A 19,341-nucleotide genomic window follows, 5' to 3' on the forward strand; every position below is an offset into this window, starting at 1 on the left:
ACCCCATTGCGGCCGATGATCTTATGCAAGATAGGTCCCGCGTCTTCGAGGAGTTCCTCGACGCGGAGACCGAGCTCTACAACTATCGCGATGACATTGCTCGCATGCTCAGACAGGATCAACGGCGCCTCATCATCAACCTCGACGACCTACGCGACTACCGACGCGACTTCGCGGACGGGCTTCTCAAGCAACCGGTGGACTACCTCCCGGCACTCGAAGACGCGCTCTCCAAGGTCGTGGAGCGGGTGCACGATCGCGAAAAGCACGAGATCGAGGGCAAGACCTACCGCGTCGGCTTCAGCGGCTCGTTCGGCGACCACCATGTCAGCCCACGCCACCTCCGCGCGACGCACCTCAGCAAGATGATCTCGCTCGAAGGCATTGTCACACGCTGTTCGCTTGTGCGCCCGAAGATGCTCAAGTCGGTACACTATTGCCCGGACACGGGCATGTTTCACGCCCGCGAGTACCGCGACGCCACGACCTCTACCTCTAACCTCCCTCCGACGTCCTCGGTTACGCCCCAGACGGACGATGAGGGCCACCCGCTGCAGATGGAGTACGGGTACTGTGAGTTCCGGGACAACCAGCGGATAAGCATCCAGGAGATGCCGGAGCGGGCGCCCGCCGGACAGCTTCCTCGGAGCACCGATGTCATTCTGGACGGGGACCTCGTGGACAAGTGCAAGCCGGGCGACCGTATCCAGCTTGTGGGCGTGTATCGCAGCGTCGGCGGCGGTGCTAACGGTGCATTCAAGTAAGTCCACCTTCCATCCGTGTCATTTAGTGGGCGCCCCGTTAGAAATTCGGTAAATCGGCTCGCGATCCTCATGGGGGCCCACTCTATTCGACGTTTACGCAACGCGCCTGCTCGAAGCCAATTTGATGCTGCACCCCGGCCTGAGTGACGTTGGATGCCGTAGCGAGGTCGAATCCCGCTGGGCTGCTGCCTTCCTAGTGTTTGGAGGAGCTTCTTCGCTCCTTTTGACAGTAGGAAGAATGCATGGAACTCCCCGTCAATATCAAGTAAGCTCTCGGGGATACTTAGCTTTACTGAGGGATGACCGCACCGACGGCAAACACCGTAGCCTCCGGTCCATGTAAAACAATTTCCGGAGCATGCGCTGATGGTCATCCGACAGGTCACTAATTCTGGCCAATAACATCAACTTGTTGTCGTCCAAAGTTGGAGGTGGCATTGCTCAAACCCCGCTCACGGACTTCGACATCCGGTCGATCAACCAGCTCTCGAAACGTTCTGATATTTTCCGGCTCCTCTCACAGTCTCTCGCGCCGTCCATCTACGGGCACGACAAGATCAAAGAGGCAATTCTATTGCTCCTTTTGGGAGGTGCCGAGAAGAATTTGCCGAACGGAACGCACATTCGTGGCGACATCAACATCCTCATGGTCGGCGACCCTTCCACCGCGAAGTCGCAAATGCTCCGCTTCGTGCTCGGCACTGCGCCGCTCGCCATCGCCACCACGGGTCGCGGAAGTTCCGGTGTCGGTCTCACGGCCGCTGTCACCAGCGACAAGGACACGGGCGAGCGGAGACTGGAAGCCGGCGCGATGGTCCTCGCCGATCGGGGCGTGGTCTGCATCGACGAGTTCGACAAGATGTCGGACATCGACCGAGTCGCGATCCACGAAGTCATGGAACAGCAGACGGTCACCATCGCCAAAGCGGGCATCCACACCACCCTGAACGCACGCTGCAGCGTCGTCGCCGCGGCTAATCCGATCTACGGCCAGGTAAGTGCTGCGCCCCTGCTTGGCCCCCCGCGTAAGCGCTAACCCGCCTTCTAGTACGATGTGCACAAAGACCCGCACAAGAACATCGCGCTGCCCGACTCGCTGCTGTCGCGTTTCGATCTGCTGTTCGTCGTCACCGATGACGTGGACGAGAACCGCGACCGCGCCATCGCAGACCATGTGCTGCGCATGCATCGATACCTCCCGCCGGGCGTCGAGGAAGGCACGCCCGTCGTGGACAGCCTCTCGCAGCAGTTGTCCGTCGACGGTCCGAACGTCGCAGGCGAGGACGCAGATGAGGGTGAGCCGAGCCCATTCGAGAAGTACGACCCTCTGCTGCATGTGGGCATCGGCGGCCCCAGCAGCAGCACGCGCAGGGGCAAGCAGAAGAAGCACGAGGTACTGAGCATCGCGTTTGTGAAGAAGTACATCCAGTACGCGAAGAGCAAACCTGCGCCGATCCTGACCAAGGGCGCCGCGGACCATATCGTGAATGTGTACGCGACGCTGCGGAATGAGGACCTTGACGGTACACGGAAGAAGCGGGTAAGTGATTATAGTTTGCGCATACACCATACCCCATTGACCTGACGGACTCAGACTTCCCCGCTCACTGCGCGTACGCTGGAGACGCTCATCCGTCTCGCCACCGCGCATGCCAAGTCGCGCCTCTCGACCAAGGTACAGCGGCAGGATGCGAAGATCGCAGAGGAGATCCTGCGCTTCGCGCTCTTCAAGGAGGTGCTCCGTCGGACTCGCCGCAAGAAGCGCAAGCTGAACAATGGTGCGGTGGACGCCGTCGACGAGGATGAAGAGGACGGCGAGGAGGGTGAGAGTGACGAGGAAAGCGATGAGGAAGAGGCTCCGAAACGGATGGAGACACCTAAGCCCAAGGCGAAGGCAGTGGAGAAGCCCTCGCCGGGAGCCCAGTGGGACGGCGACAACGACGTGCAAATGGAGGACGAAGCGAATGCCGCTATGAACGCTGCTGCCGACGAGCGGGGTATCCGGCCAGAGCGGTAAGTCTTCGGTTTACGTGCTGAGATGGAGTTGACCGAGACTGACGCGTGCGTGTTTTGCAGGCTGAAGTTGTTCAAGACGAGGCTCGCGAGTCTATTCTCGACGAAGCTCGTGGACGAGGACCAGATGTACCTGCACACGCTCGTGGAGATGATCAACGAGGGCCTCCCGACAAACGAGCTCTTCGGCACAGCGGAGGCGACCGCGGCGTGCACCATCATGACGGACGCGAACGAAGTCATGCTGAGCGACGGGATCGTGTACAAAATCTAGTCTTACTGCGACGGCTCTCGACTGGTGTCTTCGGGGTGGCGCATCGCGTGTCGCCCCACGGTTCGCATATATCCTGCTGTGTCTGCTATCGGCTTGCTGTTGTTTTGTGTATTGTTGGGTCATGTGTAGTACAAGACGCGTTCGTGTATGTTGTTCGGTTCATAATTCTGGACGCTATGTATGTATTTGCGGTGAAGGTCAATTCGGTATCGAAACATCGGCCAAATTAGAGCGTTCGCTTCGTGATGTTAGATGCTTTCGGAGTATGCATTGTTCGGAAGGTACGGCAGGGGCGTCACGGTAGTGTTGGTGATCGAGTCGGGACCGAGCGCTAGGGGATGTTTTGTGGCAGTGTCCCAGCGCCGTCGATCACGGAGTACTTGTACCTGGTAGCAGGTTTTGTCCGCCATCTGAGCAGCTCCGAGATCAGTGCGCGGGTGTGGTCTTTCTGGTGGTACGACGAACGCGAGAGAGAGGAGTGGATGGACCGGCGGCTGCGCTCGGGTAGGACGACGTTGTAAAGAAGGGCGATCGAAGTGATACGATCGGGCGTACCCCGCACGACGCGTCTATCACATGCCAAAACCCTTCAAGAGCGCCCCGCACTGTGTTCTGCTTCCACTCGACCACCACCTCCCCGCCGTCCACAGCGACACCTAGCGTGCGCCCGTCGTCGCAGTCATGGCCGTCCAGTCGAAGCTCCGGCCAACGAAGGAGCACCTTGCTCAGCTCGCCAGCATATACGCGAGCCATCGGCCTCTAGTCCAGCGTGGTCTCACTGTGTCCTTCGTGCTGTATGCTCTTGGATCGACGTACAGGAGCTTCTCAGCTAGGCCGGGGCAGTCCTCGAGCTCCTCGTCCAAGCGCAAGGGAAAGGGGAAGGAAACCGCGGACTCCTCCAAACCGCGCGTCGCGGTAAGTGCATTGCTCTCTTCGAATTGCTAGCACGGAGCGGTTTCTTATGCCACATGGGCCCGTTATCAGGTCGATGCCCTCTTCTACCAGAGACTGTCCAGAATCCTGCGGATAGTCATCCCGAGCATCCGCTCCAAAGAAGCGCTGTTACTGTTCATGCACTCGAGCTTGCTCATCTTCCGGACAGTCATTTCCCTATATGTTGCCGGCCTAGACGGAAAGTGAGACTTGCTGTCCCCTGTTCGATACTACAGGTACTGATATATCTCTACTTGCGCTCAGGATTGTAGCGTCATTAGTGCGCGCACAACCTATCCCTTTCCTCTTGAATATTTTGCGATGGCTTTTGGTCGCTATTCCCGCTACATGGACGAACAGCTGGCTGGGTTATGTCCAGAATAAGCTGGCGTTGGCGTATCGGACGCGCCTTACTGAGGAGGTTATGAAGCAATACTTGGGGGACGACGCCGATCCTACGGACGTCAAGGTGTTCTATAAGCTAGGTGAGGAACTGACCCAAACGCCAGTGCCCAAGCGTTCACTAATGCGACATAGCGAACCTCGACGACCGCATCAAGAACCCTGATCAGTAAGTCAAGCTACTCCCGTTGAACCTTCACGCAACTGAGATGGTACAGAATGATCACACATGACATCCAGCGGTTTTCGACACATCTCGCAGCCATTTACGCCAACGTTGCGAAGCCCGTGCTGGACGTGATCCTCTACAACTACCAGCTCTCACAGAACGTCGGTGCCGAGGGGCTCGTCCTCCTGACAGTCCTCGTCCAAGCGTCCGCAGCGCTACGTAAGTTGCTGTTCCCTCGCAACCCGCCTCAAACGACTGACTTGCGTTTCGGCTGCGGGCAGTGCGCGCCCTGACGCCCGCGTTCGGGCAGTACACGGCGCTTTCCGCGCAGCTTTCGGGTAACCTGCGCCACACGCATTCGCGGGTGGCCGAGTTCTCGGAGGAGGTCGCGTTCTTCGGCGGAGAGGAGACGGAGAAGATGCTGGTTGAGCGCGAATACGCTGGGTTCGTGAAGCACGAGAACTACGTGCTCACGAAACGTTGGTGGCATGGCTGCGTCGAGGAAGGCATCGTCAAGTGGCTTTGGGGAAGCTTCGGGGTGCGTTGATCGCCTCTTCCGTAAAGTGCAGTAAAAGCTGACTCGCCTGTGGTCAGTTGTGCATTTGCGCCATCCCGACGTTCTTCAAGCTGCCTGGTGTAGCTGCGCTCGACTTGGGAGGACGTACTGAGGGTATGTAACTCCTTTTAGAATCATCCGCACTGGCTCATTATTTTTGTACTAGGCTTCGTGACGAACCGTCGATTGCTACTCTCCGCGTCAGGTGAGCATTTCAAGTGCTACATTGCGGATCGCACGTACTGAACCTCGTACAGATGCCTTTGGTCGCGTGATGTACTCGTACAAGGACCTCTCCGAGCTCGCGGGGTACACTACGCGTGTGGCAACTCTGCTTGAGACGATGTCCGACGTCCGGAAGGGCAAGTTCGAGAAGGCCCTCGTCAGCAGCGCGACAATCGAGGAAAACGCTAAGAGTACGTTTCTTCACCGTTCACATAAGTATATGCGCTGACAATCGGGGCATGATAGTCTTGAGAGGCCGTGGAATTGTCGTCGAGTCGGAAGAGATCCAGTTCGAGAACGTACCGATCGTGACGCCCAACGGAGACATCCTCGTCCGGAGCCTGAGCTTCTACGTTAAGCCTGGAGTACGTGTCAATTATTTCGCGCCAGTTTGGACATGACTAACGGTGATGTTAACAGCAACATTTGCTCATCGTCGGACCAAACGGTATGTAGTGATGCTGCTCGATGCTATCGGTGTACTGATATGCCTGCGCAGGCTGTGGCAAATCATCGCTCTTCCGCATTCTCGGTGGCCTTTGGCCCGTATACGGCGGAGTCGTGCGCAAGCCACCGGCGTCGCAGTTCATCCTGATTCCGCAGCGGCCATACCTCTCCCTCGGCACACTTCGCGACCAGGTCATTTACCCGCATAGCAAGGAGGACATGGAAGCGCGTACGTCCCCTCCTCGTACCTACCATCAGCGAGACGTGACTGACACATGTATGCAGGTGGCATTACGGATGAGCACCTCCGCGCAGTGCTCGAGGTTGTCCAGATGGAGAACATCATCGAGCGCGAAGGCGGCTGGGACGCGGCGCGTGAGTGGCGCGAGGCGCTGAGTGGTGGGGACCAGCAGAAGATTGCATGGGCGCGACTGTTCTACCACCAGCCCAAGGTGCGTTCTTGTTTCCTATACGGTACCCCACGGCATCAATAACTGACGAAAACCCCTCTTTCGATATGTAGTATGCGGTTTTGGACGAGGCAACGTCGCTTGTCCCGCCGGACATGGAGGGCATGATGATGGACCAGGCGACGCGCCTCGGCATCACACTCCTCACCGTGTCCCACCGCCCGTCGTTGTGGAAATACCACTCGATGATCTTGCAGTACGACGGCCAGGGCGGATACGTCTTGTAAGCAACTCACCTGATCGAATGGACCGCGAGTGACGCTTACGCTGTTTTTGGGATTGCAGCACAAAGCTCGACGCGGAGAAGAGGCTCGCGCTGCAGCAGGAGAAGGAGGCGCTAGACATGAAGCTGCTCGAGGTGTACGTCTGCTTTCCTCCGCTAGTAGTCATAGCCAACAGACTGATATTTCTCCTCTCGCCCTTCCAGGCCGAAGATGAAGGCGCGCCTCGCAGAGCTGCAGGAGCTCGCCGCGGAGCGAACCCGTATTTGATGTATCTATGGCTAACTTGCAGAACAGCATGTACGCCCCTATGTATGCCATATGGACCGATAGGTTTGCGTGGCAAACTCAACCATCTGGTAGGAGCGCATACATACACGCCGCGCTATTGCTCGGCTTGCTGCTTAATATGTTATTGATACTTGTTGGACATTAATGTAGTGGAACACTTAATTTATAGAACAACAGAGCCCCACACATAAACCACAGCCAGCGTTGGCTCGTCCGTCGTTGATCGGGTAGAGCTTGACATACTTCCTCAACACGTGTGGGTGATACGTACAAGGTAAAGCGCGCGCATGGCCAGGCGCCACAGTGGCCACGACTAATACTACTATCATGTGTTCAGTATCTGTCATGCACGGCCTCGGGCTCTGACAACCGACGTTCTTGATTCTGTTCTCGTTGGAGAGCAACTTGAACTCTGTCGAGCCACCAGTAAGTCCAGGTTGTATCCGTCTTAGTGCTTTAGATATATGACTGACTCTTAGGCTCTGATCGTAGTGATAGGTCTGACAACCGGATTCGAAACGATGGCCGCACCTCCCGAGTTCACGTCCGTCTTCCCCATAGAGATCTACGAGCGAGTCATCGATCACGTCCACTACGACTACTCTCCCTACTGGGCCACGAAGGATGAGTTCCACCAGGGCGCTCGTATGGTGGCCAAGACTCTCTGCAACTGTGCTCTCACTTGCGCGGACTGGCTTCCACGGAGTCGCGTCAACATATATCGAAGACTAAGGCTCCAGCACACAGAATATGAGACCCTCACCCTTCTGGTGCGGGCTCTGGACAGCACTCCGACATTGCAGCAGCTAGTGGAGATCCTCGAAGTCATCGCGACCGTGCCGGACGAGGACGTCACCCCACCTCGTAGCATTTGGCACACCTGGCCTGTGATCCTCGCGGGCAGGCTTCCTCGATTGCGCTGCCTCGGACTGTACACTCAACACATCTTGGGCCTGCATACCCCTTCCCTGCGCACCCTCACGGCATTCAGCACCGTTACCGAGCTCAGTCTTCACTGGTCTGGAGGGCCGGAACATTCTTGCAGGGAAGCATTGAAGCTCATAGCGGTGTTTCCTGATGTACGCCGCCTGACTCTGCGTGGCTCGCTTCGTCTTCCTCGTCGCCTCCTGCCCTCTCAGACCACCTCGCTCTCTGGCGTCATATTCATACACCTGGATGATATTGATGTAAGTGATCATCTTGCACCAGTGTGCCGGTGCACGCCTTGGACTAGCGGTCTAATCTTGCGAATTGCGGGATCACCATCACAGAGCTCCCCACACTCTACTAGGAGCGACCTGTCATGCCAGTTGTTGAGCATTAATGCGTCCAGCATAGAGACCTTAATCTGGAGGGGGAATCCGGCAAGCTTACTACGGGGCCTGCCGATCGCCCAGACTCACGCTCGGACAAGTCTCGCATGTGAGTGCGTTGGGTAGAAAGCTACCGGAAAGCACAACGGCTAACTGGTTCACCACCGCAGCTCAAGGTTTATGGCCCACTCCTACGTCCCCATTCAGCAAACTGTGCACCGTCCATCTCGTGTTGAATCTCGATTCTTACTGGCAGGGACTTGAACACGTCGCTGCTTGGCTCGAGTGGGCGCAGATGCCAGGTCTTCAAAACATCGTCTTATCTCGCCGAGTTCCGGTTGAGGAGACCAAGACATTCCCCGACCACCTCGCAGAGCTCCTACAAGCTGGGGCCAGCAGCCGCCTCGACAGCGCGTTATATTTCCTGGCGACCCTACACTCGCTGGTCCTTTTATTTCCCGTGTCCCCCGGCAGGCTGCGCTTCCGACGGGATGGCGAAAACGTGCAGTTTCTGGGGCTGGCGCGCGGTCTTCGAGAGGAGGAGTGCCAGGAAGTGGTAGCTGCCTGCGCTGCACGTGTTTACGAGGGGCTTCCTCTGGTGACGAGGACCGGTAAGGTCGAGGTTGTCTTGCATCGTGAAGATGGTGAGTGCATCCGAGTTTACCATCTGGCTGCTGACTTACGTGCAAGTGTTTGGCAAGAAAACAGTGGCGGGATGTGGTTTTGCCAGACCGCCAAGGGCAAAGTTCAGTCGTCTACCCAAATGCCGCCCGAGCTAGAGGGTGTGAATACACGGAGATCGTGGCCTTGACCTCCCTACTTTCTCGCTCATGTCGTCAGTCATCCGCACACTCGCCGTCGAAAGCCGATCTGGCTTCCAATCGCACTCGGCGGTGGTAGGCGAAGACCGCCCGAACAGCGGTACAACGCGGACTCGGGGATAGTGCGCATGACTATTCGGAGGTCCGCATCTAGTCGCCACGAGAAATATGAGGTCTAACTGCACTGGGCCGAAAGGTAATGATACATACTTAGGGCTCGTGTAGACAGCACGAAAGACTGTTCTGTTCTGCGGAATTGAATGTTGATGTTCCTGTACCATATAGGGGCGTCCCGGGCAGTTACGCCGTAGAACATGCGGAGATTGAGCGCATGCTGTTCCTCCGAGTCTGAAAGAGTAGAAGGACAGCGTCGACGAGTGTTATCGCTGTGCGGGAAGGCGGGCCGACGATCGACGTCACCGGAGAGGGCCAGATGGGCATCGGGCGGGAAATCGGAGGGCCCCGGGATGGGCAAGGACTCCAAAAATTGCGGCAGTTTATCACGCTCCTCTGCGCCGGGCTCCACCTGATTGGTCCCACTGCCTCCATCCCCGCCTTGGGCTCCCGGCCGTCGTGTGCGCGAGCGTCTCCCCTTCTCACCTCGCACTCCCAAGACCCTCCACCGTTCTACTCTATACTCTCCTCTAGACCCTCCCTCTCACAATCCTCAAGCAAGCGCATACATCTCCTGCTCCCTTAGACGTTCCCCACAAAATGCATTACTTTTCGCAGCTGTTCCATTACGAGTGAGTGCTTTATGTTCGTGTGATTGGTTACCGGCCGGCTTGCTTACCATTCCCCCTCGTCGTCTGCTTTGCCGTGTGCCCTCTATCCCTGCAGTCATCCATGGTCCCACGTCGTCATCGGCATGTGGCACAAGTACCCCAACCCCCACTGCAGCCACGTCCTCAGCATCGATGTCGTCGACCGCTCGGTAGACCCACAAACCGGCATCATCCGGACAGAGCGGATATTGGGCTGCAAACAGAATGCACCAGGTTGGATAGTCAGGGTGAGTCTCAGCAGTAAAACCGCTAGCGTTGGTAAGGTCAATGTCCTGACCGTCGCCACCTTCACAGTTCTTCGGCGGCTCTGAAGACGCATTCGTACGAGAAGTCTCGTTCATCGACCCCGCAACACAGACGGCGACGATCACATCTGTCAACCTCTCGCTGTCTCAGTTCGCAACATGTTACGAGAGCATCCGCTATACGCCCTCACCGGACGGCCGGACAACGTTTGCGCAGACCGCGGAGATCCAGGCGCGCATGACCATCTGGCGCAGTATGGCGGACAAGCTCGAAAACTGGCTCGTGCAGCGCTTCGAGCAAAACGCACAGCTGGGGAAGATTGGCTTCTCGGACGTCCTGCGTCAGCTCTGGGAAGTACGGGAGCAGCAGTTGGCACGGCAGGCATGAGCGGTCGCCGCTCGGGCTCGTTTCGCTTCGGTTTCTTCCTGGTTTCTTATGGGTAGAGACCGTGCCCCGGTTTCGCGGCCTTAGATGGGCTCGAGGACGTTTATAGTAGATCCAAAAAGCGTCTTGCCGACGTTCGTTCACGACCGCCTCTTTACGATACATTTTACTGTACTATCCCCCCGCATGCTGTTTATGACTACCCCCCTCCCACCACCCCCTCTCACGGGCTCCCTAGATACCTCGCTCGTGTCCGCTTGCAGCAGCCTTCGCACTCCCTCATTCAATCGCAATGCTGTCGCAAGCTTCATCTCATCCGAACATTTGTGATATATGTCGTGCTCAACCATAAAATAGAGACTCCACACAAATTGTGCAGTTGCGAGTAGGGTCGGTGACGGTGTCCTCTCGGCCGGCCGTTGCCGAGAATCGAGACTCTAAACGGAAGGTTCCCGACGGACGTCCCGGCGGACTTGGAGAGCGTCGCACTCATTCTCCTAGACCATTCTTTCGTCTTAGTCAACACCTACAACTACCCTGGCGACACCGCCCTCGACGCACTCAGAACGAGTCGAAAAGACGACAGTCGTTGGTGTGAGCCTCTGCATGCGATAGCGGCCCCGCTGCGCACAGGCAAGCTACCGCTTCTGCAACACTAGGCGCATACATCCACCCCAGAAGGTTCCATGGACGAACTCGTTCGCCATTGCCTCCGCGAGCTCTCTTTCGATGGCGACCTCGGTGAGTGGACGCGTTTTACAGCCCATGTGATCGCGAAACGCGACGCCCTTTGTCCCCACGACACGCTCGTACAGGGGTTCGAACCCAGGCCGGTCGTTATTTTTCGTGACCCACACCTAGATTTCCACGTTTTCGACCAGGGTTCTTCCCGCTACATGATATACTGACCTATATTGTGTATGCGATAGGGTGTGATGTCTCTCGCTTGAGGGACTTCATCACAGAATTTTACGCCCGCCCGGGCGCAGGGGGCACCCAGAAGCAGAACGTGGACGACGCATACTGTGCATTCGTATGGTCCGTTATCGTGCAACAGCCTGGGGTGCGCATCGGAACGGTGCCGCCTGGTACACATGCGGAGGTTTATATCGCCCCGCAGGCGAGCGCCATCCGCAAAGCAAAGGCGAAAGCGACGGGCGAACAGGCCGCAGAGGAAGTGGCATCGGCCAGCGCACTCGAGCTGATAGAGGATGCGACTATTCGGTCACTCGAGGACCTTCGAAACGAGTACGGGGATCGGCTGAGGATTGCGGCTGATCCTGAGACCACGTTTGCGGCTCTCACAGGCTCGCACATCCGGGTATGCCCTTCGCTCACAGCCCCCCGTGGTGCATATATTGATGCAATATACGCATACAGCCTTCGAAACTGACTGGGATGATATACACCGGCCTCCAGATCGTTACGCGTGGCAGAGAACAAGGTGTTAGCGTGCTCGACTTGGGCAAGAAGTCGGGGTACGACCAGAAGACGTGCTTCTACGTCATCAAGCAGCTTGTCGAACTTGACCTTGTGTACGTTCCTCTTCGTATATCTATCCTCCTATCCACCTACCAACGCGCACCCTCAGTGTAAAGCTCCGCCGCCCGGGCATCAGCACGAACCTCTGTGTGCACAAGTACTTCTACGAGCGTAGTCCGATATGGCAGCAGGTCGCGCAAGAGGAGAAGAAAGCCGTCTCTGCGGAACAGGCACAAGACGAGGATGCAGTATCAGAGGAAGATGACGACCAGGACGAGACGAAGCCGCTTGCCCCGGTCCACTTTGACCCGATCGACTCGCGCCATCTCTCGAGCATGCCTCTCCTGAAGTCGCGCCTGACGAAGCTTCTGAAGAACTGCCCGCATTATATGCACACTTCGAGCAACATCATGCTCAAGATCGTACGCTAGTCAATTCGCTTGCTTTTCCGCGCATACAGTTGACATGTGTGTTTGCAGGGCTTTGTCAAACCATCGAGGACAGACCGGAGGTTCTTCCGTAGCCGTCTCCGCGAGCTGATGGAGCAAGGCGTGATCGAGAAGGTGCATGTGCCTCACGCGGACAGGAAGAAACACCCCGACAGGAAAGTGCCGTGCATCCGTCTCATCAACGAGGATGCCGAAGCGCAGACCCAGGGCGAAGTCGTGCCAATCGCAGACGATGACTTCGAAGGTTCGACACTCGTGTTCATTCTGCACTACGCCTCTAATAACGAACACCGCAGAGATCGAAGGGCCTAGCGCAGGGGAGACAGGCCTGAAGGTGAACGTCTCCCTGCACCGACAAATGATCGACCTCCTCGCCGAGTCCGGCGAGAAGGGTATGACGCTGAACGAGATCTCCGCCGCCCTCGGAGACTTCGACAAGCGCACCGTCGATCTGCTCCTCAATCGGCTCGAGAAAGACCCCCCACCCGCGCACCTCGCCGACCTGGGCGTCGCGCAGCTCGCGGAGACGCACGGGCGCGAGCGCCGGTACAAGTACTACACTGTCGCGCACTATCGCGCGATCGCAGAACGTGAGGGTTTCGAGGACAATGTGTACGGCGCGGTCGACCTCGCGGGTGTGGGTGGCTTTCTGCCCGTCGAGGCGGACGCCTTCTATGAGGGCGAGGCGGATCTCGTGGCGCACATCGGGAGGCTCACGGTCACGAAGCGCGACACTCCTGCGTCGACCAAGGGGAAGCAGAAGAAACGGGTCAATCCGATCTTGCCGGATGGGTCTGTCAAGAAAGGGCGGCCGCGGAAGTCTGCGGCTGCAGATGGTACGCCGGCATCGACCAAGAAAGGCAAGAAGCGGAAGAGGGAGGAGGACGAAGATGGGGGGCAGGATGGCGTTGCTACAGTGGACGATGGGACAGAAGAGCCACCGCCGAAGAAGAAGAGAGGTCGTCCACCCAAGAAGGCTGCGGCGGCAACTCCTTCTGCTGCTGGAGTCGCCGAATCAGCTTCAGCTACCCCGTCTGTGGCCAAGAAGAGAGGTCGCCCTCCGAAGCAGATTGCGAACTCGGACGAGCAGGGAGGCGCATCCGCAAGTGCTTCAGGCGGGCCGTCCTCACAGCCACCCGCTCCCAAGCGTCGTGGACGTCCCCCAAAGAAGTCTCTACTGCCAGCAGAAGAGGACGTCTTCGGAACAGCGTCAGCAATGGCTGGTCCTGAGGCTGGTCCAAGCACTGTCCCTGTGGCGGATTTGCCAGAGGTCCTCCCTTCGGCGCAGGCTGGTCCATCCTCCCCGCTATCCCCTATGCACGCTTCTCCTCCCCGTGAATCATCACCGACCCCAGCCGGAAGACCTACTAACGACGCCCGCGTTACGGGTCCAACCTCTGCTCCAGAAGCACATTCCGTACCTGCAGAGGAAAGTCTTTCGCTGGCCGGCACAGGGGCAGCCCCGGAAGCTACCTCTGAAAGCTCCAGTATGGCTGTTCGTCGCTCAGCTCGGACCCCAAAGGTGCGAAAACGCGGCGACTCGCTGTCACCCGCCAGGAACACTCGACCCCCACCCCGCGGTCAATCCTCTGCGGGTTCAGCCCCCCAGGGTATAAACGTCGAAGATGCACAGGGGGATACTTCCGCGGCTGCTAGCATGCCAGCAGTCGTCGATGACCAGCAACCATCCATAGTCGATGGCGTTTCCGCCGTTAAAGCCAGCGTTATGGGCCCGCAGGATCACCTTCCGTCCATCGCGGAGTTTCAATCGACTGAAGCCAGTGCATCTCAGGACATGTCCGTTGATGTTGTGCCGAGTACGGACCAGGTTTCTTTCCTAGACTCGCATGGACACTCCTTGATCGCTATGGTTAGTCAATATCTTTTCCGCCATGTTGCTAATTACTGACATGCCCCACAGACTCCTGAGCCTGAGGTCCCTGGCGATGGCATGAGCATCAGCCAAGGCCCTTCGAAGAAGAGGGAACTCCCGGAAACGGCTTCCTCTCAGCCACAATCCAAGAGGACGAAGTCGGGCCAGACTGACGGAAGCCGATTCCGCTCGAAGGCCAACATCTCGCAATCCCGCCGCGAGAACGAGATACTGCGGCTCTTGGCTGAGGCGGGAAACATCATGAACACTAGCTGCAAAGAGTTTTATGAGGCACACGCTGCGCTAGTGGAGACCATTACAAAGGCTGGGGAGGTCGCCAGCACGCGCCCCGGGACGAAGATCGACAAGCGGACGCTCGAGGCTACGCTAACCGCGTTAGAATCTAAGGGCAAGGTCAAGATCGTGTCTACCAGCGTGCCTAACCCGACGGGAAGCACTCGCCAAGTCCGCGTGGTATACCTTCCCGAGACAACTGCTGAGGCGCTGACCATCTTCCTCTCGGACTTGAGCGAGGCTGTGCAGCCCATCTATATGCCGATTCTGAAGACCTTGGATGAGCCAGTGGCCTACGGTGGTGCACGGATCAAGTCTCAGGCCAAACCCCATCCGTCAGTGGCGTTGAATCACGATGAATCGCAGGAGCAACGAGAGGCGAACGCGTCGGAGCTCTTCCTACGGGACGATCAGACGATTCGCGACGCCCTTCTTGCTGAGAAAAATACGGTCGCGCAGCTATATGGGTACATTGTCGGCAAGGCTGCGAGGGCGCGAGCTCTCCACATGCTCACGGTCGGCATCTTCGAAAACGGCTCACAGTCCACTCAGGTCGTCTCACCGACGAGCCGCATCATGAACCTCTCCTACTACTACACCGATATCTCCATCTCGGGGTACTGTTCGCTCGTCACGGTGACACAGCCCATCGAGGAGCTTGGCAAGCTCTTGGAGACCCCGGAAGGCCAGGCAACCCCAGTGCGGGACTTACACGAAGGCCTTTACAACGCGCTCACGCCAACGCACACCAAGTCTCGCGCGCGGATCCTCGTCCTGCTAGATATGCTGCGGGTGCTTGGTCTCGTCACTCCCCTCGTCCCTTCCGATTCTCCCGAACCCATCATTACCTGCACTCCGGCCTCCGATCACCCTGCCGCCTATGATATCGCGCCTCCTGGGCCGTATACGCCCTCCACTGCACCCATTTACTGGCGTTTCAACGATATCGCGCCGATCCGCCTCTGGGCGCTCCCTCAGGGGCTCTCAGTCTTTTGGAAGGTGGCCGCTGTTTCGTCTAGCGAGGAAGCCATGGCCTTTTGGGGAGACTCGGAGAAGATCAGTCTCGATACTGCGTTCGCCGAAGGGATCTTGGGTAGTGGCCCCCCTCCAGCCGAGGAGGTACCTGAAGAGGTGAAGGCCGTGGCTAAGACGTTGCGGCGTTCTATTTCGTGGAGCGCGACATACAGCCTCTCGTGGTACCAGACGGAGTATTTGCGCAAGTACATCGACCCTGCCACAGGTGACACTCCGCTCGAGAAGCCAGACGGGGGCGCCGCCGATCTCAACAAGCTCTCGTGGATCATTAGTGCTCACAAGGACGTGATCGCGGGCCACTTTGCTAAAGCTCGCAAGAAGCACCTACGCGACCTGAAGAAGGTGCAGACGCGCGTCGCCAAAGGGAAGCAGAAGGCGGGCGACGACGCAGGGGCCGTCCTCGCGCGACGCGCAGCCGAAGCGAAGGAGCAGCGCGAGCGCGACTGGGAGGAAATGCTCCAGCGCGTGCACCCTGGAGAGCTCCGCACCGCGGCAGCGCAGCGCATACAAAGGGTGAAGACGAAGTTCATGCAGGGTGCGGGCAAGCCGAGTGAGAAGTGGGAGGGCAAGATCAGGGATGCTATTCGGGAGGCTGATTTGGTCGCGGAGAAGCTGCTGCCCGCCTCGCACACGTCGGGTCTCCCTCCGATGCCTGTAGCGAAGCCCGTGCTTCCGGCGCCTGTGGTCACTGCGACGCAGGAGAAGGACGTGGATGAGCTCATTGCCGCACAGGGGCATCGCGCACAGCAGGAGGCCCGTGTCAAGAAGACGAAGAAGGGTAAAGAGAAAGATACAGGTATGAGGCGCTATATTTATTATTTCTGCATCGGCTCAAACGAGGATAATAAGGCGAACCTTCGGGCCAAACACCTCGCCGGCACCGTTTCCTGTGGAACCGGGACTACGACGAGCTTGCACGCGATGCTTCCGCGATCATCAAGGCGCGCTGCAGGGATGGCACGCGTCTCGATTGGGGCGCACTAGAGCAGGTCTTCCCTGCGGTGCCACGAAACTCAGTGCGCCAACGCCTCGTCCACCTCAGGGAAGTCCCCGGAACAGACACGTACCTAGCCCGCCTGGAGGAGAAGTGGCGCGAGCTGTGGCTTCAACATCGCGGGACAGACGTCCTTCCAGATGATGACCCGACGAGCGCGGGCAACTTCGATCTCGCGGCGCACGTTAAGTTCCTGCGGAAGCATATTGACAAGAACGCGATGTAAGCGTGCCGCTCTTCGTATCGTTACTGTGTCTGCGATCTTACAATGATACTGATTTGGTTTGCTCTAGACGCGTCGGCTTCGTCGAAGTGCAGGCCACTCAGAGCACTGTACTGCCGGCTTCTGTAGAAGACCTCGAGGCCGCTTACGATGTAGTGGAGAAGGTGCCCACCGCACCTCCCTGGGACTTTATGTGGAGCGTCATCGCGGAGGAGGGCCGCGAGAAGCAGTTTGCGCAGCACGCCTTCACAGCGGACGTGGGGGACATGCCGCCCACGGCCCCATACGAGTCGGAGTGGATCCAAATCGCGGACGCCGCTGTCAAGGTGAGAGCGGTCTCCACCATCTGCTTGAAGTCAAAACATGCGTGCTTTTGAGGATACTAATACACACGCCGGCTAGATGACACTTGGGAATCCGAACGAGACGTACGATCCTGATGTGGCGTCCCAGCTGCTCAAGAGCGTGGGTCAGGAATCTGTGAGGGTGGCAACAACTGAACTGCTCAACCGTGGCGTGCTCGCGAAGACTGTCCGCGACCCGGCGAAGTCGAAACCTGGACGCACATTGAAGATCTCGGACAAGTATGCCGCTGGGTTTTCCTTGTTGACTTGCGTTGAAGGCTTATGCATGCGGACCGTCCATCTAGCAACCAGAACGCACTGGGAGGGCAGTTGCCGCGCGAGGTCTTCCAGGACGCATCGGCACTGGAAGAGCTCGTCGAGCAGCAGGAAGACACGTCCCAGTGTCAGGATTGGTCGCTCCTGGCCAGCGACGGCGACACCGCCTTCCTCATCGAACTGGCCTCCGAAAACAAGGTGCGTTCCTTTCTCGTTCGCAGCACCGCTCTCGGAATCTCCGGAGATGCCTGTCTGACAGACGTCTCCAGGTCCGCTTCGACGTTGACACGGCCCATCCGCGCTCTATGCGTGCGATCATTGACTGGAATAGCAAGAAAGCTGGTAAGCGTTGATCATCTTCGTTGGGCGGTCTATGACTGCGTATATCACCCTCTGAACGTGCACCTCGCAGACGATGATGACATTGAGACGGACATCCGTGTGCGTTACCTCGACATTGCGGGGCCTCCAGCGCCCGAGCTGCCCGAGCCCGAAGTCGCCGCAGAAGCTGCGAACACCGACGTCCAAATGCTGTTAGACGTGCCCTGTGAGTCCGAGCATGGGAAGACGGCGGATGGCGATCCCGCCTATTGCCGGCGTGCGACAGAGGACCTCGTCGACTGCCAAGCCTGTCTCTCGCAGGCAGAGGCGTCGCTCCTGACGCACGAGCTCAACGAACATGAAAAGGTCGCTGCTGAGAAGCTTCTGGCTGTGCTCCGCGACGCGGGCGCTGCGGGCATTACAAAACGACAACTTCTCGTAAGTCCTGCATGCCAACCACTCCACTCTATCAGGCATAACGTTCACCTCGTGGACGTATCATACTGTAGGTTCAGTTGGACGCCTTTCCGGCAGCTGCGGTCAAGTCCGCCATCCAGCGCGCGACAGACGCGCCTGTACCGCTCGCCCACTGGACAGGGTACGCTGCGGTCGCGCTCGTTTCTGCTGCGTATATTCGGCCCTGGACGGTCGTCGTGCCCGCACCCGAAAATCCAGAGCCAGACGCGGACCCGCGCACGAAGCGAATGATATTCCCGCGGCGGTGGCTGGACATCTACGGGCGGAAGCTCCACGAGGTCTGGGAGGCCGCACTGCGCGCCGCCGTCGCGCTCGTCCTGCTGCGCCCGGGTATCTCACAGGTGCGTTGGGCTTCGCGTCTTCTCAGGCGAGGGGTGCTGACGTCCGCGTTCGCGCAAATCCGCATCTGAAGGCCGAGATCCGGTGGAGGCTGCGCGCCGCGTACGACCGCCAGGAGGTGGGTGAGGTTTTACGAGCGCTGCAGGAGGAAGGCTGTATCGTGCGTCGTCGGATGGGTCCGCACGAGTGGGCTGTGGAAGTCGGACCCGCCGACGATGCGGAGGAGCGGGCTACGTTCTGGTTCCTTGCAAGTGGAAATGGGCGAAGATGGTACCAAGTGTAGATTATTGTTGTGATCATGTTGTTGTAGCTTCGTCGTGCGGTAATCATTTTCTGTTGACACACTACGGCAGGTCGAGGTGTACATATCAAGCAGGCAGCAGGCAGATGACAGCCTTCGAGCGCGTAGGCAAAGCATGCGTGCCTCGAGGATGCGACCGAGCTGCGCTGGCTAGGACTTGGCTAGGACCCTGAATCAAACATCAACGGATAGCAGCCCTTGCGCTGTGCGTGGATGGTTAATATCAGACGATGGTGATCCAAGTTCTTTCTGAAAGACTGACCGGATGTTCGCCCGGTGGAAGATCGATAATTCAACGCCGGTACGCGACGCACTGCCCGCTGAACGCTTCAAAAAATAGACCGACAGTGGGAGACACGGATTGTTAACGGCTGTCACCAATGGCCGACAAGATCATGCTGCACGCAACGTTGGCGGTGCAAAGGAGGATGGAAGGAGGAAATGGACGGTCGCCTGAATAGGATCTGAGATGGGATCCCGCCATCCCGAGCCAAGTCCGGGCTCATCGTCAACGCTACGTCTCCTATCTCATCCTGTGCGATCGCAACGACGCACCCAGACCTGAGCGGTTTACGCGAGCGGGAGTCTGTCAAAATAATGCCGCCGCCTGTGGCGCGCT

The 19,341-nt window shown here is 58.1% G+C and overlaps 5 protein-coding genes across 5 annotated transcripts; 4 read left to right on the forward strand and 1 right to left on the reverse strand.

Annotated features, from left to right (window-relative positions):
• Nucleotides 1–88: 88 nt before the first annotated feature.
• TRAVEDRAFT_25660 (ATP dependent DNA helicase) lies at nucleotides 89–3,272 on the forward strand. Its single transcript, XM_008033650.1, has 5 exons — nucleotides 89–760; nucleotides 1,146–1,758; nucleotides 1,813–2,304; nucleotides 2,359–2,777; nucleotides 2,841–3,272. The coding sequence occupies exons 1-5, from the start codon at nucleotides 105–107 to the stop codon at nucleotides 3,049–3,051; spliced, it is 2,391 nt and encodes a 796-aa protein (XP_008031841.1). The 5' UTR covers nucleotides 89–104; the 3' UTR covers nucleotides 3,052–3,272.
• A 414-nt stretch (nucleotides 3,273–3,686) lies between these two features.
• TRAVEDRAFT_139403 (adrenoleukodystrophy protein) lies at nucleotides 3,687–6,957 on the forward strand. Its single transcript, XM_008034750.1, has 16 exons — nucleotides 3,687–3,966; nucleotides 4,036–4,187; nucleotides 4,249–4,469; nucleotides 4,522–4,555; nucleotides 4,605–4,774; nucleotides 4,837–5,093; nucleotides 5,150–5,225; nucleotides 5,278–5,316; nucleotides 5,369–5,527; nucleotides 5,583–5,701; nucleotides 5,757–5,784; nucleotides 5,836–6,012; nucleotides 6,069–6,235; nucleotides 6,307–6,476; nucleotides 6,539–6,613; nucleotides 6,681–6,957. Exons 1-16 carry the CDS (start codon nucleotides 3,733–3,735, stop codon nucleotides 6,742–6,744), a joined length of 2,142 nt encoding a protein of 713 aa, XP_008032941.1. The 5' UTR covers nucleotides 3,687–3,732; the 3' UTR covers nucleotides 6,745–6,957.
• A 1,156-nt stretch (nucleotides 6,958–8,113) lies between these two features.
• On the reverse strand, nucleotides 8,114–8,848 carry TRAVEDRAFT_25662 (uncharacterized protein). Its single transcript, XM_008033651.1, has 3 exons — nucleotides 8,779–8,848; nucleotides 8,249–8,722; nucleotides 8,114–8,187 (listed from the first exon to the last, which is right to left on the reverse strand). Exon 2 carries the CDS (start codon nucleotides 8,710–8,712, stop codon nucleotides 8,530–8,532), a length of 183 nt encoding a protein of 60 aa, XP_008031842.1. The 5' UTR covers nucleotides 8,713–8,722; nucleotides 8,779–8,848; the 3' UTR covers nucleotides 8,114–8,187; nucleotides 8,249–8,529.
• Nucleotides 8,849–9,514: 666 nt separating this feature from the next.
• TRAVEDRAFT_139405 (MSF1-domain-containing protein) lies at nucleotides 9,515–10,650 on the forward strand. The gene is made up of 3 exons (XM_008034751.1): nucleotides 9,515–9,645; nucleotides 9,740–9,911; nucleotides 9,979–10,650. Exons 1-3 carry the CDS (start codon nucleotides 9,614–9,616, stop codon nucleotides 10,315–10,317), a joined length of 543 nt encoding a protein of 180 aa, XP_008032942.1. The 5' UTR covers nucleotides 9,515–9,613; the 3' UTR covers nucleotides 10,318–10,650.
• A 350-nt stretch (nucleotides 10,651–11,000) lies between these two features.
• TRAVEDRAFT_139409 (uncharacterized protein) lies at nucleotides 11,001–18,757 on the forward strand (the record flags this gene model as incomplete). The annotated part of the gene is made up of 15 exons (XM_008034752.1): nucleotides 11,001–11,055; nucleotides 11,244–11,635; nucleotides 11,695–11,849; nucleotides 11,906–12,218; nucleotides 12,276–12,489; nucleotides 12,551–14,115; nucleotides 14,167–16,243; nucleotides 16,297–16,663; nucleotides 16,735–16,990; nucleotides 17,067–17,248; nucleotides 17,314–17,482; nucleotides 17,554–17,626; nucleotides 17,697–18,043; nucleotides 18,115–18,423; nucleotides 18,495–18,757. The coding sequence occupies 15 exons, from the start codon at nucleotides 11,001–11,003 to the stop codon at nucleotides 18,702–18,704; spliced, it is 6,684 nt and encodes a 2,227-aa protein (XP_008032943.1). The 3' UTR covers nucleotides 18,705–18,757.
• Nucleotides 18,758–19,341: the final 584 nt, after the last annotated feature.

The sequence above is a fragment of the Trametes versicolor genome (genome assembly GCF_000271585.1).
Source record: "Trametes versicolor FP-101664 SS1 unplaced genomic scaffold TRAVEscaffold_1, whole genome shotgun sequence".
Taxonomy (NCBI): Eukaryota; Fungi; Basidiomycota; class Agaricomycetes; order Polyporales; family Polyporaceae; genus Trametes; species Trametes versicolor.

Bases quoted from the DNA above. Each gene is read 5' to 3' on its own strand.
- TRAVEDRAFT_139405 (XM_008034751.1), top strand. From the start codon at position 9,614: ATGCATTACTTTTCGCAGCTGTTCCATTACGA. The intron at 9,646-9,739 runs GTGAGTGCTTTA...CTATCCCTGCAG, and splicing joins TCGCAGCTGTTCCATTACGA to TCATCCATGGTCCCACGTCG. The intron at 9,912-9,978 runs GTGAGTCTCAGC...CCACCTTCACAG, and splicing joins CACCAGGTTGGATAGTCAGG to TTCTTCGGCGGCTCTGAAGA.
- TRAVEDRAFT_25662 (XM_008033651.1), bottom strand. From the start codon at position 8,712: ATGCAAGACAACCTCGACCTTACCGGTCCTCGTCACCAGAGGAAGCCC.
- TRAVEDRAFT_25660 (XM_008033650.1), top strand. From the start codon at position 105: ATGCTCAGACAGGATCAACGGCGCCTCATCATCAACCTCGACGACCTA. The intron at 761-1,145 runs GTAAGTCCACCT...GTCATCCGACAG, and splicing joins GGTGCTAACGGTGCATTCAA to GTCACTAATTCTGGCCAATA. The intron at 2,305-2,358 runs GTAAGTGATTAT...TGACGGACTCAG, and splicing joins ACGGTACACGGAAGAAGCGG to ACTTCCCCGCTCACTGCGCG.
- TRAVEDRAFT_139403 (XM_008034750.1), top strand. From the start codon at position 3,733: ATGGCCGTCCAGTCGAAGCTCCGGCCAACGAAGGAGCACCTTGCTCAG. The intron at 5,317-5,368 runs GTGAGCATTTCA...AACCTCGTACAG, and splicing joins ATTGCTACTCTCCGCGTCAG to ATGCCTTTGGTCGCGTGATG. The intron at 5,785-5,835 runs GTATGTAGTGAT...ATGCCTGCGCAG, and splicing joins GCTCATCGTCGGACCAAACG to GCTGTGGCAAATCATCGCTC.